Here is a 21,854-nt window from a genome sequence, read left to right on the forward strand (position 1 = left end):
AGTTTATCCTTAATCACAGATTCTTCGTCTGGTCTTTTTTCTGCAGCTGAGTCCAACCTTACCACGTCACAGCTCTATCTCTCTCCCTCTCTCTGTCTGTGAGCCATGCTGTTTGAGTCAGTGCCCTACTCTGGTGTCTCTGGGCTCTGCAGCTTTTTGTGGGACACCTGCTCTTTGCTGACAGTGAAGGTTGTATTGCAATGTGTTTATATTAGTCATCATGATGATGAACTGCAGGGACCTTCAATTACTTCTTTAGCAAAAACTCCCAAACAGGACATGTAGGATAGGTTGCATAAAATACAGAAAAACCCTGACTATACTGTCCGTGATGACATATGAAATCAGTACTCAGATTACAGTTAAGTATCACCCTGGTTGTATGTATTAACTGTCAGGTCAGGATAAGCTAACTTTCAAAACTTTCCTCAGCCTGCCCTGGGGATCAGTGCGAGTTTTCTGACTATGACCAAATTCCATACAGGATTTGGGGTTGTGGTATGATCACAGTCAGTCTGGACTAGTCATCCAATATATATTTTACATTCCATTTTAGATTGAATAAAGAGATTAGTGGTTGCATTTAACGGAAACGAACACTGATGGTTTAAATTAAGGTTTGAACTGAAAGAGTAGCATCATTTATACAGAGCATGTCAATAACACCAGGACTCATTTAGTCAGACATCAAACCTTGTCATGCACAAACCTCTCATAATGACAAGTCATTTCATTAATTTATTAAACACACTGTAGGTATAAAAGTGTCTCTAAAATGTGTTAGATTGCAGATGTGTTTGATGAGTTGTGTATTGTGTGTTTTGAGGTTGTGCTCCATTTGTGCTCTTCTGCATGGCCCTGTTGTCCAGCGGCAGGGAGACGTCCCGTGTGCGGTCCCTCACAGTCTTTAGGAAGCTCATGATGCCCGAGCCGCCAGTACCCGTCTCCTCCAGAGCCGTGGGCGCCCTGCTGACAGTCTCCTCCTGAGAACTGTTGCCCTGTCTTCGCAGCTGGCGGGCACGGGCAGCGGGAATGGTGATAAAGCAGCTGACCACGTTGATGTGATAGCTGCGGAGGGCCATTAGCTTGGTCACACATAGCTGAAAAGCTGCGGTCAGAAGCTCACTGGCCTCCTGCTGGACAAAGCCTCGCAGGGAGGGCTGCAGAGATATGTCCTGGATCAGATGCTTGTGGGAAGAGGGCATGTAGTTTCTCATACGGGTCAGAAAGGCTCCTGTACAAGTAGAAAGTATATTCACCCTCAGTGGAAATAACATCTTCAGGAGACCTTTGTGTTAAAAAACATGCCTATGTAAAATATAATGCCATGCCAAAATGTTGTAGGCCTTCAGCCACATACAGTATGTATAACACAACTCAATAACTCTTTATGTTTTTAAGTGAACACTTCCTTATTGCCAAAGGAAACATCTGTTAAGATTGTACTTGTTAACACAGCCATTTGTATCTCTGCAAAACATTTATTAATTATTGTGTGGTATTATAGACTCCTCTGGACCTGTCTAATTTTGCTTTCTTACCACAATTTTCCTCATGTTTGACTCCTAGCAGCTCATCAAAGCAGTGCAGCAGACTGCTCTGGGCAGCACTCCCACCAGAATACTCCATAGGCTCTGCCTGGATGCCTTCATACACCAAACCAGCTGGCATGGATGAGTTATCTTTCCACCTGATCCACACACATACATTTTGAATACAGTCATATTTTATGTGTCATTAACAACTTAGACAATTAACTTCTGTCAGACTCATTTTGTATCGTTTAGGCCTACTAGGGGTGTTCAGTACTTACCCAGACAGATAGATCCTTATAATGCCATAGAAGACATCTGGCTTGACATATGCTGGAACAACATAAGATACGCTGAGAATGCAGGTGAACTGGACTGAATATCAACACAGTAAAACATCTGTTTCAGTTGTAGTACCATGCATCAGTTTGAGTGCATCTGTCATGCCCTCCATCGCCTGGCTGATTTCCTCTAGTGCCCTTGTAACAGTCTCAGCATCACCACACTGGACCCCATTAATAACCAGGGGAATACTCTGAAACACACCCACATTAACAATGTCACTCAGAATTGGGCATCTCATTTTACAGCTCTGTGGGTTTCAGAAGAGACCTTCACCTTGATGGCTGGCACTGCAGCCAGCTCCACTAGTAGAGTGACCATGAAGAACCCCCTCACACTGTCCCCACCAGGCAGAGTGACAAGCAGCTCCAAGTTCCTGGGAGAGCGATGAAAACAACAACTATCACCATGGCCACAATGACAGCTGGTAGAAGAAGTTAAAGTTCCTGCAAACATTTCAGGAGATTGTTAGATTGCAATAGTATGATTTCAAATGTCAGCGAGAGCCAACGAGCAAAGACTATTGGAATGTGTGGAATCTACAAATACAGCTGGTTGGAATCAATTATTCAAGGCAATACTTACTCCATGTCAAATGGTCTGGTACGGGAGATGATGTGACATGAAAAAGAAACACATTTCCTTTAAATATCACTGAGACAAAAAGAGAACAGTAGAGGCAGATAATAATAATTTAGGGGGTGCTTATCTTTGTCATATTTCACACAGGTAATGTGTTTTTTGCATATCCCACTCTCACTGAGAAACACACAGAGAGTGGGGTCATGGCTAGGGTCTAATATTCAACAGCGAACCTGTAGCAGTTAGGGTTAAGTGCCTTGCTCAAGGGCACATCAACAGATTTTTCACCTTCTCAGCTTGGGGATTCAAACCAGCACCTTTTCGGTTACTTGCCCAACTCTCTAACCGCTAGGCTACCTGCTGCCCCGGAGAATCTTGATTCTTCCAAACATACCCATGTGGATCCCTCTTCTTCCAGTTAGCCAGTACTGCGTCTGCATGGGTAAGGATGGGAGGAAGGCCTAGACGCTGAGACACCTTCCAGTATGGAACGGCCAGGTTGCGGGGGAGTATCTTATGGGAGATAAGAGTTCATATCAGAGGGACATGCAATTATTTTCATGATGATACTCTCGGTGCATTGCATGATGCCTGGGGTTATGTTTACAGATATTCAAGTCCTGGATGTGTTTGCATCCAGGAACTATTTGTTGGTGTTCCATGTCTCAAACCTGAAGGTGCCAAAGTTGCTGGATAATTTCACCTTTGATTTACAGTAGGACGATATTACAGTTTTTATCAATCACGTTCAAGCATTCTTTGGAACAATGTTTTCGATTTTCAAAATAGAGTTGACAAGTCACAGAACTGTGGCCTTTTATAAAACAGTGAATGCATTTTCAAAATGTAGTTGCATTCTAAAAACATAAATACATTCCTCAAAACTATACACGGTCAAAATTGCGAAATTATACTTCTCTTGAATCCATGCAGACAAAACAGAAAGTTAGTCTTTAAAAAATCCCAGTAGATCAATACATTTTCTTTGCAGTCATTAAATCAATGCAATCATTTTTCCAACAATTGTTTACAGACAGATTATTTCACTGTATCACAATTCCAGTGGGTCAGAAGTTTACATACACTAAATTGACTGTGCCTTTAAACAGCTTGGAAAATTCCAGAAAATTACGTTGTGCCTGTAGCAGCTTCTGATAGGCTGTAGATGTGGATGTATTTCAAGGCCTACCTTCAAACTCAGTGCCTCTATGCTTGACATCATGGAAAAAAAAGAAATCAACCAAGACCTCAGAATAAAATTGTAGACCTCCACAAGTCTGGTTCAGCCTTGGGAGCAACTTCCAAATGCCTGAAGGTACCACGTTCATCTGTACAAACAATATATTGCAAGTATAAACACCATGGGACTACGCAGACGTCATACCACTCAGGAACGAGACGTGTTCTGCACTTTGGTTCGAAAAGTGCAAATCAATCCCAGAACAACAGCAAAGGACCTTGTGAAGATGCTGGAGGAAACAAGTAAAGGTATAGATATCCACAGTTAAACGAGTCCTATATCGACATAACCTGAAAGGCCGCTCAACAAGGAAGAAGCCACTGCTCCAAAACCACCATGAAAAATAGCCAGACTACGGTTTGCAACTGCACATGTGGACAAAGAAGGTACCTTTTGGACAAATGTCCTCTGGTCTGATGAAACAAAAATAGAACTGTTTAGCCATAATGTCCATCGTTATGTTTGGAGGATAAAGGGGAGGCTTGCAAACCGTGACAGTACCCCCCCCCCCCCCCCCCCCCAAAGGTGTGGACTCCAGCCGCAAAACCTGACTCTAAAGGGGAGGGTCCGGGTGGGCATCCCCTTACCGTGGCGGCTCCGGTGCGGGACGTAGACCACCCTCCCCCCGCAGATCCCTCCGCTTTGGTGGCGGCCCTGGTGCATGGAACTTCACTTGGAGGAACCGGGCCACAGATCATCGCCGGAGGAACCAGACCACCGATCATGGCCGGAGGGACCGTCGCTGGAAGCCCCGGACTGGGGACCATTGCTGGAGACTCCGGACTCACCAGGCTGGGGAGACACACTGCAGGCCTGGTCCGTGGAGCAGGCACAGGACTCACCGGGCTGGAGAGACACACTGGAGAGCCGGCGCTGGATATCCCGGTCCGAGGAGGCGCACTGGAGACAAGGAGTGCTGAGCCGGCACCACCCTTCCTGGCTGGATACCCCTCTTTACGCGGCAGGTATGGAGAGCATGTACTGCATGCACTGGGCTGTGACTTTGCACTGAAGGTGCATAAAACCGGAAAACATGGCACTGGAACCGTGACCAACTCCGCTTGCCCCGCTCGCCAACCCAGATCATCGCCAAAAAATGGGGTTGCCTCTCGTGCTCCTGTCTCTGCAGTAACTCCTGATCTCTCCGCTCCTCTCTATCTGCCTCCGCCAGTTTCCATGGCAGGCTTTTGTCGCATGCCATGATCTCCTCCCATGTCCACGATGTCCTAAACTCCCTTTACTCCCGTGCCCAGGATCCCTTCTCCTCCTGGCCATGCTGCTTGATCCTTTTGTGGTGGGTTCTTCTGTCATGATAGTCATGGGAAGAATTGGACCAAAGCGCAGCGTGGTACGTGTTCATTCTATTTATTTATTAACTGAACATCACCGACAACATGTCACGAATACCACCGAATGTGGCTCCCCTTCCTGCTCGGGTGGCGCTTGGCGGTCGTCGTCGCCGGTCTATTAGCTGCCACCGATCCCTTTTCCCTTTTTGTTTGTTTTTGTATAATTGTTTTCACCTGTTCCTTGTTGGGGTTTTGGAATGGGTGTTATTTAAGTTTGTTTTGCCCGCTGGTGTTTGTGCGGGCTTGTTGGTTGTTACGTTTGGTGATGTATCGTGTTTTGGTTTTGGGTTTTCGCTGTCCAGTGTTTGTGTCTAGGTTTTGGGTTGGTTTAGCGCCAGTGTTTTGGACATTCACCCGCGTGACAAGAACACCATCCCAATCTTGAAGCACGGGGGGTGGCAGCATCATGTTGTGGGGGTGCTTTTCTGCAGGAGAGACTGGTGCACTTCACAAAATAGATGGCACGACGAGGAAGGGAAATTATGTGGATATATTGAAGCAGCATCTCAAGACATCAGTCAGGAAGTTGAAGCTTGGTTGCAAATGGGTCTTCCAAATTAACAATGACCCCAAGCACACTTCCAAAGTTGTGACAAAATGGCTTAAGGACAACAAAGTCAAGGTATTGGAGAGTCCATCACAAAGCCCTGACCTCAATCCCATAGAACATTTGTGGGCAGAACTGAAAAAGCGTGTGCGAGCAAGGAGGCTTACAAACCTGACTCAGTTGCACCAGCTCTGTCAGGTGGAACGGGCCAAAATTCACCCAATTTATTGTGGGAAGCTTGTGGAAGGCTACCCAAAATGTTTGATCCAAGTTAAACAATGTATAGGCAATGCTACCAAATACTAATTGAGTGTATGTAAACTTCTGACCCACTGGGAATGTGATGAAAGAAATAAAAGCTGAAATAAATAATTCTCTCTACTATTATTCTGACATTTCATATTCTTAAAATAAAGTGGCGATTCCTAACTGACCTAAAACAGGGAATTTTTACTAGGATTAAATGTCAGGAATTGTGAACAAACTGAGTTTAAATGTATTTGGCTAAGGTGTATGTAAACTTCTGACTTCAAATGTAACTATCAAAAGGTGCAGAATTATGGGTAATGACTCTCCTCTTACGCATATTTCACCAAACACTTTCATACACATTGTCACGTGGAGCGGAACAGGTGAACCCAAGAGCAGACTCAGATGGGGAGACTGGGATAAGTTAACCAAGGTATTTATTGAAACAAGGGGGGAAGATTGAATGCAGCCCAGGGGAAGCTTGGGCGGGTTGCTGGAAACCAGGTGCGAAGGCTGAGGCAGAGGTGTGGGAACAGGGTAAGCAGGTCCGGAGGGGAATCCAAAGGAGCGTAGAGTGGGGAATCGACGACCGAGTAGCAGGACAGATGAGAAGTCGGACTGGAGACAGGGACCAGAGTCAGAGCGGGCAGAACTGTAGCGGAGAGGAAAACAGCGTCAGGCAAGGGAAAACAGGGACAACAGGAACAAACAGCTAGAGACATGGACTGACTGGGCAGAGATTACGTTCTGGTAGTTTTGAAGTGGCAGGACTGAGTATTTGTAGAGGTCTTGGTTATGGAACAGGTTGCAGCTGGTGGGAATCTGCTCTGACTCCAGCACACCTGTCTCTGCCCACACAATCACACACAGAGAGAGGGAGAGAGCACTGGGGGAGTGGCGGCAGGTCAAGGAGACACCGGATGAGCATTGGAGGGCGTGGCAGGAGCAGATGTGACACACGTTAAATCAAATAGGATTCCTGATCAAGAAGAAAATGGAAAACAAGCACATTGTGTGCAGGATTTATTCAAATACAATTGTATTTGTCACATGCGCCAAATACTACAGGTGTAGATCATGCAATATTTACTAACGAGCCCTTTCCCAACAATGAGTTATAATACAAATTTAATTATGAGAATATATACACGGAGTACCGGTACAGAGTCTATGTGCAAGGGTAGAAGGTAGTCGAGGTAATATGTACATGACAAGGGTAGGTGAAAACACATCCGCCATGCTGATCTTCAACACGGGGGCCCCTCAGGGGTGCGTGCCCAGTTGCCTCCTGTACTCCCTGTTCACTCATGAACAAGCACGACTCCAACACCATCATTAAGTTTGCCGATGATACAACAGGCCTGATCACCGACAATGACGAGACAGCCTTTAGCGAGGAGGTCAGAGACCTGGCTGTGTGGTGCCAGGACAACAGCCTCTCCCTCAACGTGATCAAGACAAAGGAGATGATTGTGGACTACAGGAAAATAAGTACCGAGCACACCCCCATTCTCATCAATGGGGCTGTAGTGGAGCAGGTTGAGAGTCCACATCACCAACAAACTAACATGGTCCAAGCACACCAAGACAGTCATGAAGTGGGCACAACAAAAGCTATTCCCCCTCAGGAGACTGAAAAGATTTGGTATGGGTCCTCAGATCCTCAAAAGGTTCTACAGCTGCACCGTCGAGAGCATCCTGATGGGTTGCATCACTGCCTGGTATAGCAACTTCTCGGCCTCCGACTGCAAGGCACTACAGAGGGTAGTGCGTACGGCCCAGTACATCACTGGGGTCAATCTTCCTGCCAACCAGGACCTCTATACCAGGCAGTGTCAGAGGAAGGCCCTAAAAATTGTCACAGACTCCAGCCACCCTAGTCATAGACTGTTCTCTCTGCTACCGCATGGCACCGGAGCGCCAAGTCTAAGTCCAAGAGGCTTCTAAACAGCATCTACCCCCCCAAGCCATAAGACTCCTGAACATCTGATCAAATGGCTACCCATACTATTTGCACTGCCCCTCCTCCCTTGTGCTGCTGCTACTCCCTGTTATTATCTATGCATAGTCATGTTAATAACTCTACCTACATGTACATATTCCTCAATTACCTCGACTAACGGTGTCCCGCACATTGACCTTGTACCGGTACCCCCTGTATATTGCCTCACTATTGTTATTTTACTGCTGCTCTTTACTTATTTGTTACTTTTATTTCTTATTTTTTAGGCATTTTTCTTAAAACAGCATTGTTGGTTAAGAGCTTGTAAGTGAGCATTTCACTGTAAGTTCTACACCTGTTGTATTCAGCGCATGTGACAAATAAAATTAGATTTTATATACAGTGCCTTCAGAAAGTATTCATACCCCTTGACTTATTCTACATTGTGTTGTGTTACAGCTTGAATAAAAAAAAAAAAAATGTCTCACCTATCTACACACAATACCCTATACTGAGTGTTTTTAGACATTTTTGCAGATGTATTGAAAAATTAATTCAGATATGCAATTTGCATAAGTACAGTGCCTTGCGAAAGTATTCGGCCCCCTTGAACTTTGCGACCTTTTGCCAAATTTCAGGCCTCAAACATAAAGATATAAAACTGTATTTTTTTGTGAAGAACCAACAACAAGTGGGACACAATCATGAAGTGGAACGACATTTATTGGATATTTCAAACTTTTTTAACAAATCAAAAACTGAAAAATTGGGCGTGCAAAATTATTCAGCCCCCTTAAGTTAATACTTTGTAGCGCCACCTTTTGCTGCGATTACAGCTGTAAGTCGCTTGGGGTATGTCTCTATCAGTTTTGCACATCGAGAGACTGACATTTTTTCCCATTCCTCCTTGCAAAACAGCTCGAGCTCAGTGAGGTTGGATGGAGAGCATTTGTGAACAGCAGTTTTCAGTTCTTTCCACAGATTCTCGATTGGATTCAGGTCTGGACTTTGACTTGGCCATTCTAACACCTGGATATGTTTATTTTTGAACCATTCCATTGTAGATTTTGCTTTATGTTTTGGATCATTGTCTTGTTGGAAGACAAATCTCCGTCCCAGTCTCAGGTCTTTTGCAGACTCCATCAGGTTTTCTTCCAGAATGGTCCTGTATTTGGCTCCATCCATCTTCCCATCAATTTTAACCATCTTCCCTGTCCCTGCTGAAGAAAAGCAGGCCCAAACCATGATGCTGCCACCACCATGTTTGACAGTGGGGATGGTGTGAGCTGTGTTGCTTTTACGCCAAACATAACATTTTGCATTGTTGCCAAAAAGTTCAATTTTGGTTTCATCTGACCAGAGCACCTTCTTCCACATGTTTGGTGTGTCTCCCAGGTGGCTTGTGGCAAACTTTAAACAACACTTTTTATGGATATCTTTAAGAAATGGCTTTCTTCTTGCCACTCTTCCATAAAGGCCAGATTTGTGCAATATACGACTGATTGTTGTCCTATGGACAGAGTCTCCCACCTCAGCTGTAGATCTCTGCAGTTCATCCAGAGTGATCATGGGCCTCTTGGCTGCATCTCTGATCAGTCTTCTCCTTGTATGAGCTGAAAGTTTAGAGGGACGGCCAGGTCTTGGTAGATTTGCAGTGGTCTGATACTCCTTCCATTTCAATATTATCGCTTGCACAGTGCTCCTTGGGATGTTTAAAGCTTGGGAAATCTTTTTGTATCCAAATCCGGCTTTAAACTTCTTCACAACAGTATCTCGGACCTGCCTGGTGTGTTCCTTGTTCTTCATGATGCTCTCTGTGCTTTTGACGGACCTCTGAGACTATCACAGTGCAGGTGCATTTATACGGAGACTTGATTACACACAGGTGGATTGTATTTATCATCATTAGTCATTTAGGTCAACATTGGATCATTCAGAGATCCTCACTGAACTTCTGGAGAGAGTTTGCTGCACTGAAAGTAAATGGGCTGAATAATTTTGCACGCCCAATTTTTCAGTTTTTGATTTGTTAAAAAAGTTTGAAATATCCAATAAATGTCGTTCCACTTCATGATTGTGTCCCACTTGTTGTTGATTCTTCACAAAAAAATACAGTTTTATATCTTTATGTTTGAAGCCTGAAATGTGGCAAAAGGTCGCAAAGTTCAAGGGGGCCGAATACTTTCGCAAGGCACAGTATATAAATGCATGGCAGGGAGTTCTGGCAGCACATTTACAGGTCACAGACCTCCTCCCTATAGGCTGTCTCATCATCGTATGATCAGGCCTACCACCGTCGTGTAGTCGGCATACTTAATGATGGTGTTGGAGTCGTGCGTGGCCACACGGTTGTGGGGGAATAGGGAGTAGAGGAGAAGACTAAGTACGCACCCCTGAGGGGCCCCCATGTTGAAGGTCAGCATGGCAGATATGTTCTTGCCAGGAAGTCCATTTGTGGATTTGATTACAGGCTCAAAATGGTCACAAACCAAATGGCCAGAAACAAAGATCTACGGTAGTGTACATACCGTAGAATGATAAATCATGCAATTATTATTCTCAAGCAAACCAAAAGCATTTAGCTACGAACGCCTGTTCTCGCCATTTCCAGTTGAATTCATCTAACTTTCTTTCATGGCAACTCATAAGCACGGGGGCGAAGACCAAACAATCACGTCAAAAAAACACAGGGTTGAAACCCAAACAAAGAGCGAGGAGTACCTCGAATAAATAACACAAGCACACAATGATACCACACGGGACAAGACCCGTAATCATCTGCGCAATTCACTTGGCATGAAAGCCAAAACAACACAGCACAGGTACTCACACGACCAACGGCCATTGGAACAATAACTGACAGCCCAATGGAAACCAAAGAGTACACTTCTACAAGTACTAATCTGTGAGAATAGGGGACAGGTGTGCGTAATGAAAGTTCCGGAGGGATCCGTGACAGTACCTCCACCCCCCCCGCCTTGACGCGCTGCACCAGCAGCACAATGACACCGGCCTCGAGCACGATCACAGGAATGCAGTGCGGGTTGATCAGGACCCGATGCAGCTGCCGAAGTTGCGTCGTCGGATGGGCCACTTGCCACTGCCAAAGTTGCGGCGGTGTCGGACGGACCAGTAGCAGTGACGTTGGACGGACCGGAAGTGGCGTCGCCGGACGGACCATTGTGGAGACGTCGGACGGCCCAGTTGCAGCTGCCAAAGTTGCGTCGGACGGGCCATTCCCACTGTCTCCCTTAATGGTCGATTATTCTGTCACGTTGGTATGAAGTGATCGGGAGACAGACGCTGAAATGCGTAATAGTTTTTTTTATTTCTTTACCCAAATTACAGCGTGCTGTGTAAAGGCACGGGGACGAAGACCAAACAAACATGTAAAAAAAACACAGGATTGAAACCCAAACAAAAGAGCGAGGAGTACCTTGAATAAATAACACAAGCGCACAATGATACCACAAGGAACGAGACCGGTAATCATCTGCGCAATATACGTGGCACGAAAGCCAAAACACAGCACAGGTACTCACACGACCAACGGCCATTGAAACAATAATCAACAGCCCAATGGAAACCAAAGGGTACACTTGTACAAGTACTAATAGGTGGTAATAGGGGACAGGTGTGTGTAATGAAAGTTCCAGAGGGATCCGTGACAAATTCTCTGTTCCTGCTCCCTTGTCTCTCGTCCACATTGATACAAATCATAAATTGATAAGGTACTAAGATGTATAATGTCTCCATCAAATCTAAGAAGTTATTTTAACCTTTTATTCTTACTTATTCGTAGACAAATGTTCAATGATATATGAAATTGGAGCTGTTCTTCATCAACTGGTAATACATAAATAATGAAGCAGGTTAATAGTTTAAACATTTCCCTTTTAATTCCAATGCATGTTTTCAAGATATAACATTGTTATCTTTGGCGGTATAGATGGATTTTCAGGGAAGGTAAGTATTTATTTTGTATGCATATTGCATATTTCCCACCACCTAATGAACAACCAGCCATTTTCACTTGACTATCAAGCCCCTGTTGCTGCCAAGTCATGATTTACCTGGGGGTTAGCCTTGCAATAACCAAGTGGTGAAACACATAGCCCTCTATGTTTAAGTGTTTCAGGTACACTCAGATAGGTGCCTGCATCACTTACAGTCAGTAACCACTCACAGAGGCACACACACAACTTGTATTTCTATAACCTCGGACCCACCTCAGTGTTCCCTATTCATAGAGGAAGAACACAGGAACACGGAGATTAGGTTCCTTCCTCCCACAAAACCTTTTCTTTCTCTCTGTTAGAGTGGAACGCTTATAGAGAGATGTTTGGAGTGCTGTGACATGTCAGTACTACAACTTGCTGCACAATTTGGAGGAAGAAGGCTACCTTGACCTGTAAAATTCTATCCACTGTGTTGGATATGTGTTCCTACCTCATCTGCAGGCAGGTCTGCAGCATTTCACAGAGAGTTGGAATAATCCCCCTTTAAGTACAGAGGCGAACCTGACACCTCACCAGCTGTTGCCTTAACTCAACTGATTCAAATGATCAAGTCATCATCAAGCTTCAAGTGGTATTTATGTATTCAGTTGTGATCTGGTAATGTAAAAGTCTAATAATGACATTATCTTCTATTGTTTGTCCTCGTGTCTGTTTTTCAGCATAAAGTACTCTGTAGCCACTTAGTGTGGACACCAGGTGAGACTACACACACAGATTCCTGTTGAACACAGTCTCTTTAACTACCTTATTTTCTCAATAACAGTCTCTCTCCTTCACTTCATCCCTCTCCCCCTTCTCCCTAAATCCTCTAGGTTATATCAGCTGTGTTGGTGAACCCCTCTCGCATCTGAACTGGCTGACACAGTGGGCACAGCATGATCATAGGTGAGAGGTCACTTGGTCGAGTCAACAAGAAGTATTATTAAAGAGATGCTTTACATTGAAATACAGATAGAGATGTAGTAGTCCCAGAGTTAATGATCCAAGGTCAGTTTTGCATTGCACCTCCAGATGATTATGATGACTGACAGTGTTAGAATAAAATGTAAAAAAACGTAACATGCTCTCTGAGCATGAGCATCCATCTGTCTCTCATCTGCATCTATGTTTTGATGTGAGAGAGGAAGCCAGTCCCGTCATCGCCACCTCACCCGCTCTTAAGATAACCTTCGGGCCGACTGGGAGCCCAAGGCTGGTTAGGAGACACCGCTAGAGACACTATGTAATTGTGATGGACTGAGAGAATATTAGGGTAGCACTGTAATTCATTAATCATATGCTGTCTTCCCTGTTCCTCTGTTTTACCTCGGTCTTCTACACCTCTCTCCCCACCTCCTCTTTCTTCCTCTGTTTTATAATGCACACCATATGTGCATTGAAGTACAGATTGAACTTGTATTTATAATATAATGTTACAATTATAATATTTATAATGCATGTATTATGTATTTATAAGACCTGGATAATGAACTTTCAATAAAGAGTTTCACATTCTCCATTGGTTGAAATTAAGTATCTCATTGAAAACTACACCTATCCTGTGTCCTCAGATTAATGCAAATGAAGGGAATTAGATATGCATAGGAAGTATTGTTTACTGTTTTTTTCTGTATATATGAATTACAACTCAGCCTTTACTTAAATCATGGTTCTAGTCTATTTCATAGTTACAATGTGTAATCATTGATGTCCTAGGAGCAGGAGTGGTAAACACTGTTGAAGTGTATAATTGTAATACATACATACAGATACAGCATCATTCAAAGAAGGGAGTTTGATACACCTGTTATTGGATATGACTGAAAAAGAATGTCTCACATAGATTCATACCTGAACTGCACCTTTATTTGCCAAAGAAGAGTACATAATCAGTGAATATATTCAATGTACAGGCTACAATGTGGGGATCCCATGATGGTAACAACTAGAGTACATGTGAAACCCAGCAAAAAAAGAAACATCCTCTCACTGTCAACTGTGTTTATTTTCAGGAAACTTAACGTGTAAATATTTGTATGAACATGACAAGATTCAACAACTGAGACATAAACTGAACAAGTTCCACAGACATGTGACTAACAGAAATGGAATAATGTGTCCCTGAACAAAGGGGGGTCAAAAGTAACAAGCAGTATCTGGTGTGGCCACCAGCTGCATTAGGTACTGCAGTGCATCTCCTCCTCATGGACTGCACCAGATTTGCCAGTTCTTTCTGTGAGATGTTACCCCACTCTTCCACCAAGTTCTCTGACATTTCTGGGGGGAATGGCCCTAGTCCTCAGCCTCCGATCCAACAGGTCCCAGACATGCTCAATGGGATTAAGATCTGGGCTCTTCGCTGGCCATGGCAGAACACTGACATTCCTGTCTTGCAGGAAATCACACACAGAATGAGCAGTATGGCTGGTGGCACTGTCATGCTGGAGGGTCATGTCAGGATGAGCCTGCAGGAAGGGTACCACATGAGGGAGGAGGATGTCTTCCCTGTAACACACATCATTGAGATTGCCTGCAATGACAACAAGCTCAGTCCGATGATGCTGTGACACACCGTCCAAGACCATAAAGGACCCTCCACCTCCAAATTGATCCAGCTCCAGAGTACAGGCCTCAGTGTAACACTCATTCCTTCAACGATAAACGTAAATAAGACCATCACCCATGGTGAGACAAAACCGGAACACATCAGTGAAGAGCATTTTTCCCAGTCCTGTCTGGTCCAGTGACGGTGGGTTTGTGCCCATAGGCGACGTTGTTGCCAGTGATATCTGGTGAGGACATGCCTTACTACAACAGGCCTCCAAGCCCTCAGTCCAGCCTCTCTCAGCCTTATGCAGACAGTTTGAGCACTGATGGAGGGATTGTGCTTTCCTGGTGTAACTCGGACAGTTGCTGTTGTCATTCTGTACCTGTCCCGCAGGTGTGATGTTCGGATGTACTGATCCTGTGCAGGTGTTACACGTGGTCTGCCACTGCGAGAACGATCAGCTGTCTGTCCTGTCTCCCTGTAGCGCTGTTTTAAGCATCTCACAGTACGGACATTGCAATTTATTTCCCTGGCCACATCTGCAGTACTTATGCCTCCTTGCAGCATGTCTAAGGCACGTTCACGCAGATGAGCAGGGACCCTGGGCATCTTTCTTTTGGTGTTTTTCAGAGTCAGTAGAAAGGCCTCTTTTACTGTCCTAAGTTTTCATAACTGTGACCTTAATTGCCTACAGTCTGTAAGTTGTTGGTGTCTTAACAGCCGTTCCACAGGTGCATGTTCATTAATTGTTTATTGTTCATTGAACAAGCATGGAAAACAGTGCTTAAACCCCTTACAATGAAGATCTGTGATGTAATTTGGATTTTTACAAATTATCTTTGAAAGACAGGGTCCTGAAAAAGGGACGTTTCTTTTTTGGCTGAGTTTATATACAGTTGAAGTTAGAAGTTTACATACACTTAGGTTGGAGTCATTAAAACTCATTTTTCAACCACTCCACAAGTTTCTTGTTAACAAACTATAGTTTTGGCAAGTCAGTTAGGACATCTACTTCGTGCATGACACAAGTAACTTTTCCAACAATAGTTTACAGACAGATTATCATGGTGGTTATCATGGTGGTTTTGGAGCAGTGACTTCTGAGCGGCCTTTCAGGTTATGTCAATATAGGACTCGTTTAACTGTGGATATAGATACTCTTGTACCCATTTCCTCCAGCATCTTCACAAGGTCCTTTGCCGTTGTTCTGGGAATGATTTGCAATTTTCGCACCAAAGTACGTTAATTTCTAGGAGACAGAACGCGTCTCCTTCCTGAGCGGTATGACAGCTGCGTGGTCCCATGGTGTTTATACTTGCTTACTATTGTTTGTACAGATTAACGTGGTACCTTCAGGCATTTGGAAATTGCTCCCAAGGGTGAACCAGACTTGTGGAGGTCTACAAATATTTTTCTGAGGTCTTTTGATTTTCCTATGTCAAGTAAAGAGGCACTGAGTTTGAAGTTAAGCCTCTAAATACATCCACAGGAACACCTCCAATTGTCTCAAATGATGTCAATTAGCCTATCAGAAGCTTCTAAAAACATGACATAATTTTCTGGAATTTTGTTTAAAGGCACAGTCAACTTAGTGTATGTAAACTTCTGACCCACTGGAATTGTGATACAGTGAAATAATCTGTCTGTAAACAATTGTTGGAAAAATGACTTGTATCATGCACAAATTAGATGTCCTAACAGACTTGCAAAAACTATAGTTTTAACAAGAAATATGTGGAGTGGTTGAAAACCAAGTTTTAATGACTCCAACCTAAGTATGTTAACTTCCAACTTCAACTGCACATAATAAGAAGGGTTGTTGAAAAACCTTGACTGTGTCATTCTCCCCCTCCTGCCACACGTAGCCCATGGTCATCACACTCAGGGCCAAATGGGCCAGACGCAGCTCTCTGTGGCTCTCCAGGAATCGGGTGTTCAGCAAGGGCATCTGAGTGAGTAAATGGAAGAATGGAGCTGACACTATATCACGTACAATTGTGAGTAATTATGAATACACTCTGCTTGACACATTGCAAATTACCCATTTCAAAAAATGTTTTTGTATATAAATGCTTCAGGTTATGTAATTAATCGATTAAATTAAATATCTTTTATCAAATTGGATTTATATTTTGTCATCTCTGCACAGGTGAAGTCACGCATTGTTATTCAACATTTTTTAATATTTTTTATGTGGAACTGTCACCAAAAACGGTTGAATATATAAACCTATTTAATTTCCACTGTATAATGTGTTCCAAACCAAGTTTGTGGAATTCAACCAGGTGGTAGAATTGAAATTCCAATCCATTCCCCCCTATTTGAACCGTTTACTGATCCGCTGAGTTTGACAGCATAGACTTACCTTGAGAATGTGGGAGCGCAGCGTGTGAGAGTAGATGAGCTCTGTAACATGCTGGGCAATGTCCATCCAGGGCTGGTAGTATGGCGGCAACTCTGTCTTTAGGGTATTGAGTCATATTGAAAGTGTCAATGTACTGTCCCTCAATTAATACTATTGTTGGATGCTCTGTCTCGTATCAGGACAGGTTATGCAGAGTAGACCACAAGCAACTGTGGAAAGTGTCAAACAAGCTTATGAAATTACAGTTCTAAAATCTATTCCACTTATTTTATGTATTCCAAATGATGCACTGGACATATCAGTAGTTAGAAAAGCAATCTTGCTGTTTCCTCATTACATCAATGCTTTGCTTTACCAAGGATAAAGGATAAAGTTCACAAACAGGACAAACACAAAGGACGCCAATTGCCAGTTGTTGTGGAAACTAGATCCAAAGATTAAGCAGAGACTAATTTTGTGGTATAATAGTGCATATTTTAATGCATACGAGCAGCGGCAAGGTAGATCCGTCTGTGATCGTAGTCAGGGAAGGCGCTCCAAAAGTAAATGATTACATGTCCCTTATATAGTGGGAGGTGATAATACAATCATATTGTTACACAACAGTTATTTTACTGAAACAACAGTTCCAGAACACAATGGCCTTAACAGGAGTCTATGAAATGCACAACATCAAAGTCCAGCACAGAACAATAACATAACCCTTGAGAAGTGGCAACAGCTCATCCCAATTCTGTCTCAACAAAGTATAGCATGTATCAACCTTGCCTGGATTGGAATGCTCTCATTTGTACTCTGCACTCCAAATTCAAAAACACTAAGTCTTAACCACAGCTTGATTTGGGGGGTCTCAGGGAAACTAATGTCACTGTCTGAGGCTGAGAAAGTTACAACCTGCTTACAACATTTACAAATATATCAATACTACTTACTTTCCACTTACTTTGATTTAACAAACAACTAATAAGCAACAGTTGTAATGGGAAACAACAAATGTCCACTAATGACTGACAATGATTACAAATGCAATGGGTATCCCATAAGATATGGAGGCTGTACCTACCAGGGGTGCAGGGAGAATGAAGCCAAACACATCAGAGACATGGTAGGGGTCCAGAGAGAAAGGCTTCTGTGAGTCTGTGAGAGTAGTGGCCATGGGGGCTGAAAGAGGATCCCTATGATTGTCAGGCAGTTTGAATGATCTGGTAAGTATGCAAAGTGAGTCCAGCCAGACCTCAAACTGTCTGGACCCCAGCACAGAGTTCACTTGTAAATCCTGTCAACAAAGATCTGCTTACACAACTTTTCTTTTTACCTTTAACCACACTATTGCACAATGGTCTCATCACATCATGAGTTAGTAGTTATAGGGTCGAGTTTGACTTGACCTAGTTTGACTTGTACTGTTATCAGTCTATTAACATGTTTATGCAAGAAACGTGTTACAGTAAATTACACATTGTTATTTTGATAACAAAATAGCAGCTTATATAGCAGTGGAGAAAATAGTAACACAGCAGCCTCATCTAGTGGAATAGATAACACATTACAATGGTTAGAATCACATGATTTCAGGTGATTTAGATTACCATCATCTCTGTACTTATTCACTTAAGCATTGTCAATTAACATATGTAATACCATTGTTTTAAGCAATGTTATGCTTAGGGTTACAGTAGCCAAAAACACACAGTAACAACAATGTGCTCATGAAAGTCAATAACTAATTAGTCCTTCCCAAGGGGGTTTACTGTTAACAATAGCTAAGCTTATTTATAGATTATTTATAGAGTGTGCACAGATGTGTGTGATGCAGCCTCTGGCACACTATTGTTATTTACAAACCTTGTGTCAATGCAACTAAGGAATGTATAGAAAATACATTACTAACTGCCTTTACAGAATTACACAATTTTGGCTAATCAAGTAGGCCTACTCTGACTTGTCTTTCCACACAAGGGCATGATAAAATACTGCACTGGGCAAGTTCATAGAAACTTTGAAATCTAAAGGTCAAATGATCCTCCTGTCCTCTGAACAAAGTTCAAATATACCAAAACGTGTGTGTGTGTGCGTGTGCGTGTGTGTGTACAATCCAGCACAAAGTGTAGCGAAGATGGCAGTCTCAGGACCAGCCTAACAGAAAACAAAGTTTTCAATACACTTTACAACAAGGAGGCCAGTGAGTGACTGTCTGCATTCATGCCGGTATATCAACTGACCAACAGCTGTCTACAGGTATGCTTAGGCTATGTATTATGTCTACATTTCTTACTTCATTTAGAATATACCGATGAGAAAACTCTCGGATCCCAATAAGTGCATTTACACATAATACTTACATGTGAGCTGGATGTGACTCTTCTGTCTACATTGGGTCCACTGTATTTTATTGCTATTCATATTAACTTAAGTTAATGTATGTGCTTTCAGTGCATCCACACTGTGCAGGTTTTTCTTTTTTCAAATTGTATTCCACACTGGGCAGAAATGTGTTCACAATGTGGCCCTGGCCACCTCTAGATTACACATCACCTCACTGATGTGGCTCAAACTCTCAGGTATTTTCAAAAAATATTTTACTGTCTCTCTTGCAGTCTGTCTGCCTTTTAGAGGGGTTTCCTAACCCCAGCGTACTGCTTTATACCAAAAGTGATGATAGGGCATTTGGTTGAAAAACGAATTAGAAGTGTATTGTAAATATTGTTTCTGCCATCCTTTATAATTTCAGCTGATGATCCTTGGAACACACATACCAGGCAGAGCCACAGCCAGTATGAGGGATGGAAGTCCTGCCAGCTGCTGCCTGTATTTTTTACGAGTCACTAGAATGTGAAGCTTCACCGGAAGAATAGGCAAGCCCAGGTTGTAGAATCTTGTGTGCATGACTTTCTACAGTGACAGTGTGTTTAGCCAACCTTCATGCAACATTCTATCTCCATAGCAGAGGTCCACTTTCAATCTGTTGCATTCATTTAATATCATTGATGTAGGCAAACTTGCCTTTCAAGCCCTCAACTTGTAATTTGTTGACAAGACTAAGTCTTGTTCAATGTATGAGTTTTAGTACCTCTTACTCTGAATTGCGTGGTCATATGAGTGAAAAGTGTATTTTGTTGTATGCTTAAAGTCTGCCCTGTCACACTCCTTTCTGCTTGTTTTGAGCTGGACTCTTTTGATTGCAGAAGTGGGAACACCTGTGGGTATTGGGTATATATAAAGACACAACATATTTTATATTATTTGTATTGCCTGGCAGGTTGGCATTCCTTTTATAAGAGGACAGCCAACATGAGCCTCTCCCTGACACCTCTTGCATTCTAGAATGAGTAGCCAGATCCTAGAATGAGTAGCCAGATCCTAGAATGAGTAGCTAGATCCTAGAATGAGTAGCTAGATCCTAGAATGAGTAGCCAGATCCTAGAATGAGTAGCCAGATCCTAGAATGAGTAGTCAGATCCTAGAATGAGTAGCCAGATACTAGAATGAGTAGTCAGATCCTAGAATGAGTAGTCAGATCCTAGAATGAGTAGCCAGATCCTAGAATGAGTAGTCTGTCACGAACCGGCTCAAAGCCAGTAACAAAAGGGAGACAACGTGGAGATAAGGAGTAACAAAATATATATTTATTAAATAAGTACAGTAACTAAGTATAATATACAATGGTGTGTGTAATCAGTAATCAGTAGTGTAAGTGAGTGTTTTGCATGCATGAATGTGATAATGCAGGGTGTTGAAAGATGCTAAAGCAAACAACAACAAAAAAACACCAAGAAACACAACAAAGTCTATAAAGGTGTCTGCATGGAGAGAGTCTCCTCCATGAATGGGGAAGTGGTGTATTTATCCTGGGAGACACCGGGCCCAGGTGTTTCCCATGTAGCTGACGACCCTCCCAACTCCGCCCACCAGCATCCTAATAAGGAGGGTCGTCATAAGTCAGATCCTAGAATGAGTAGCCAGATCCTAGAATGAGTAGTCAGATCCTAGAATGAGTAGCCAGATCCTAGAATGAGTATCCAGATCCTAGAATGAGTAGCCAGATCGTAGAATGAGTAGCCAGATCCTAGAATGAGTAGCCCGTCTTCACCCCAACCATCTAGCCACTGACTCAGCAAGCCAGCATTGTCAGACGCAGATGAGAAGCAGATGTGATTGACGACCACATACCCTTCACCAGGCGCAACACCAGATGAACTGGGAGCTCGACTGGACCCGTTAAGTCCTCGGCATTGGTGAGTCTGTGCAAACTGTGTGTGTGTGGTGGAAATGTGGAGGGCTGAGATACCAGCTGTGAGAGAAGTACCAGCTATGAGAGACTTGGGTGGTGGTGGAGTTATTGACCTGTATTTGTGTGTGTGTTAATCTTGTGACTAGGGCTGTTGCTGTGACATTATTACTGCCAGACTGGCAGTCATGAGTCAAAATTCTACGTGACCAATGAACCACAGTAATCTCATTTTATGCACCCTGGACATATTTTAGGTGTACCCAACTCTCTAACTCATCAGGCCACTAATGACCTGGTACTCAGGGCTCTATTGTCCCTCTATCAGATCCCAATGGCTTGGTTATCATGGCTTTATTGTCCCTCCATCAGGTCCTAATGGCCTGGTGCTCAGGGCTCTATAGTCCCTCTAACAACTCTGATATCAATGCAAATGCAATCAAAAATCACATCAAACTCATCAAAACAGTATGTGCTTTTAACATTAATTTGAGCAATATGAGATCGACAGGAGTTCCATGCAATAAGGGCTCTATATATACTGTACACTTTCTTGAATTTGTTCTGGATTTGAGGACTGTGAAAAGACCTCTGGTGTCCAGTCAGATGAGGTAAGTGTGTGTCAAAGCTGTGTGTAAATTGACTATGCAAAAAACATTGCATTTTTTGCACATGAATTTTTCTTATAAAAACTAGTGATGCAGTTCATCTCTCCTAAACTCTTAGTGAAGACAGACTGGCATGCATAGTATTTATATTAGAACTCTAATAGGGAGTTGAGTTGAGTTTAGACCGTCATGAGAGAGGTTAGTTTTAACTAGGTTTTTCTTTGCAGCACTAACATGACTGGACAATAATCAAGACAAGACATAACTGGAGCCTGCAGGACTTGCTTTTTGGAGTGTGGTGTCAAAAAAGCAGAGCACCTCTCT

At 43.1% G+C, this 21,854-nt stretch overlaps 1 protein-coding gene across 5 annotated transcripts; it reads right to left on the minus strand.

Moving 5' to 3' along the window:
* Nucleotides 1-209: 209 nt before the first annotated feature.
* Nucleotides 210-17,944, minus strand: ido1 (indoleamine 2,3-dioxygenase 1). Of its 5 annotated transcripts, XM_021621472.2 has the most exons (11): nucleotides 17,758-17,913; nucleotides 16,695-16,790; nucleotides 16,158-16,277; nucleotides 6,175-6,493; nucleotides 2,851-2,969; nucleotides 2,460-2,474; nucleotides 2,151-2,250; nucleotides 1,950-2,067; nucleotides 1,814-1,865; nucleotides 1,542-1,690; nucleotides 217-1,234 (listed from the first exon to the last, which is right to left on the minus strand). In XM_021621472.2, the coding sequence occupies exons 3-11, from the start codon at nucleotides 16,169-16,171 to the stop codon at nucleotides 771-773; spliced, it is 1,350 nt and encodes a 449-aa protein (XP_021477147.2). In that variant the 5' UTR covers nucleotides 16,172-16,277; nucleotides 16,695-16,790; nucleotides 17,758-17,913; the 3' UTR covers nucleotides 217-770. The 5 variants fall into 5 exon arrangements, with proteins under 5 accessions (XP_021477146.2, XP_021477147.2, XP_021477152.1 ...); XM_021621476.2 differs by lacking the exon at nucleotides 6,175-6,493 and having other exon boundaries at nucleotides 287-1,234; nucleotides 16,695-16,786; nucleotides 17,758-17,878; XM_021621473.2 differs by lacking the exon at nucleotides 6,175-6,493 and having other exon boundaries at nucleotides 320-1,234; nucleotides 17,758-17,941.
* Nucleotides 17,945-21,854: the final 3,910 nt, after the last annotated feature.

Source organism: Oncorhynchus mykiss, chromosome 11, assembly GCF_013265735.2.
Source record: "Oncorhynchus mykiss isolate Arlee chromosome 11, USDA_OmykA_1.1, whole genome shotgun sequence".
NCBI classification, from domain to species: Eukaryota; Metazoa; Chordata; class Actinopteri; order Salmoniformes; family Salmonidae; genus Oncorhynchus; species Oncorhynchus mykiss.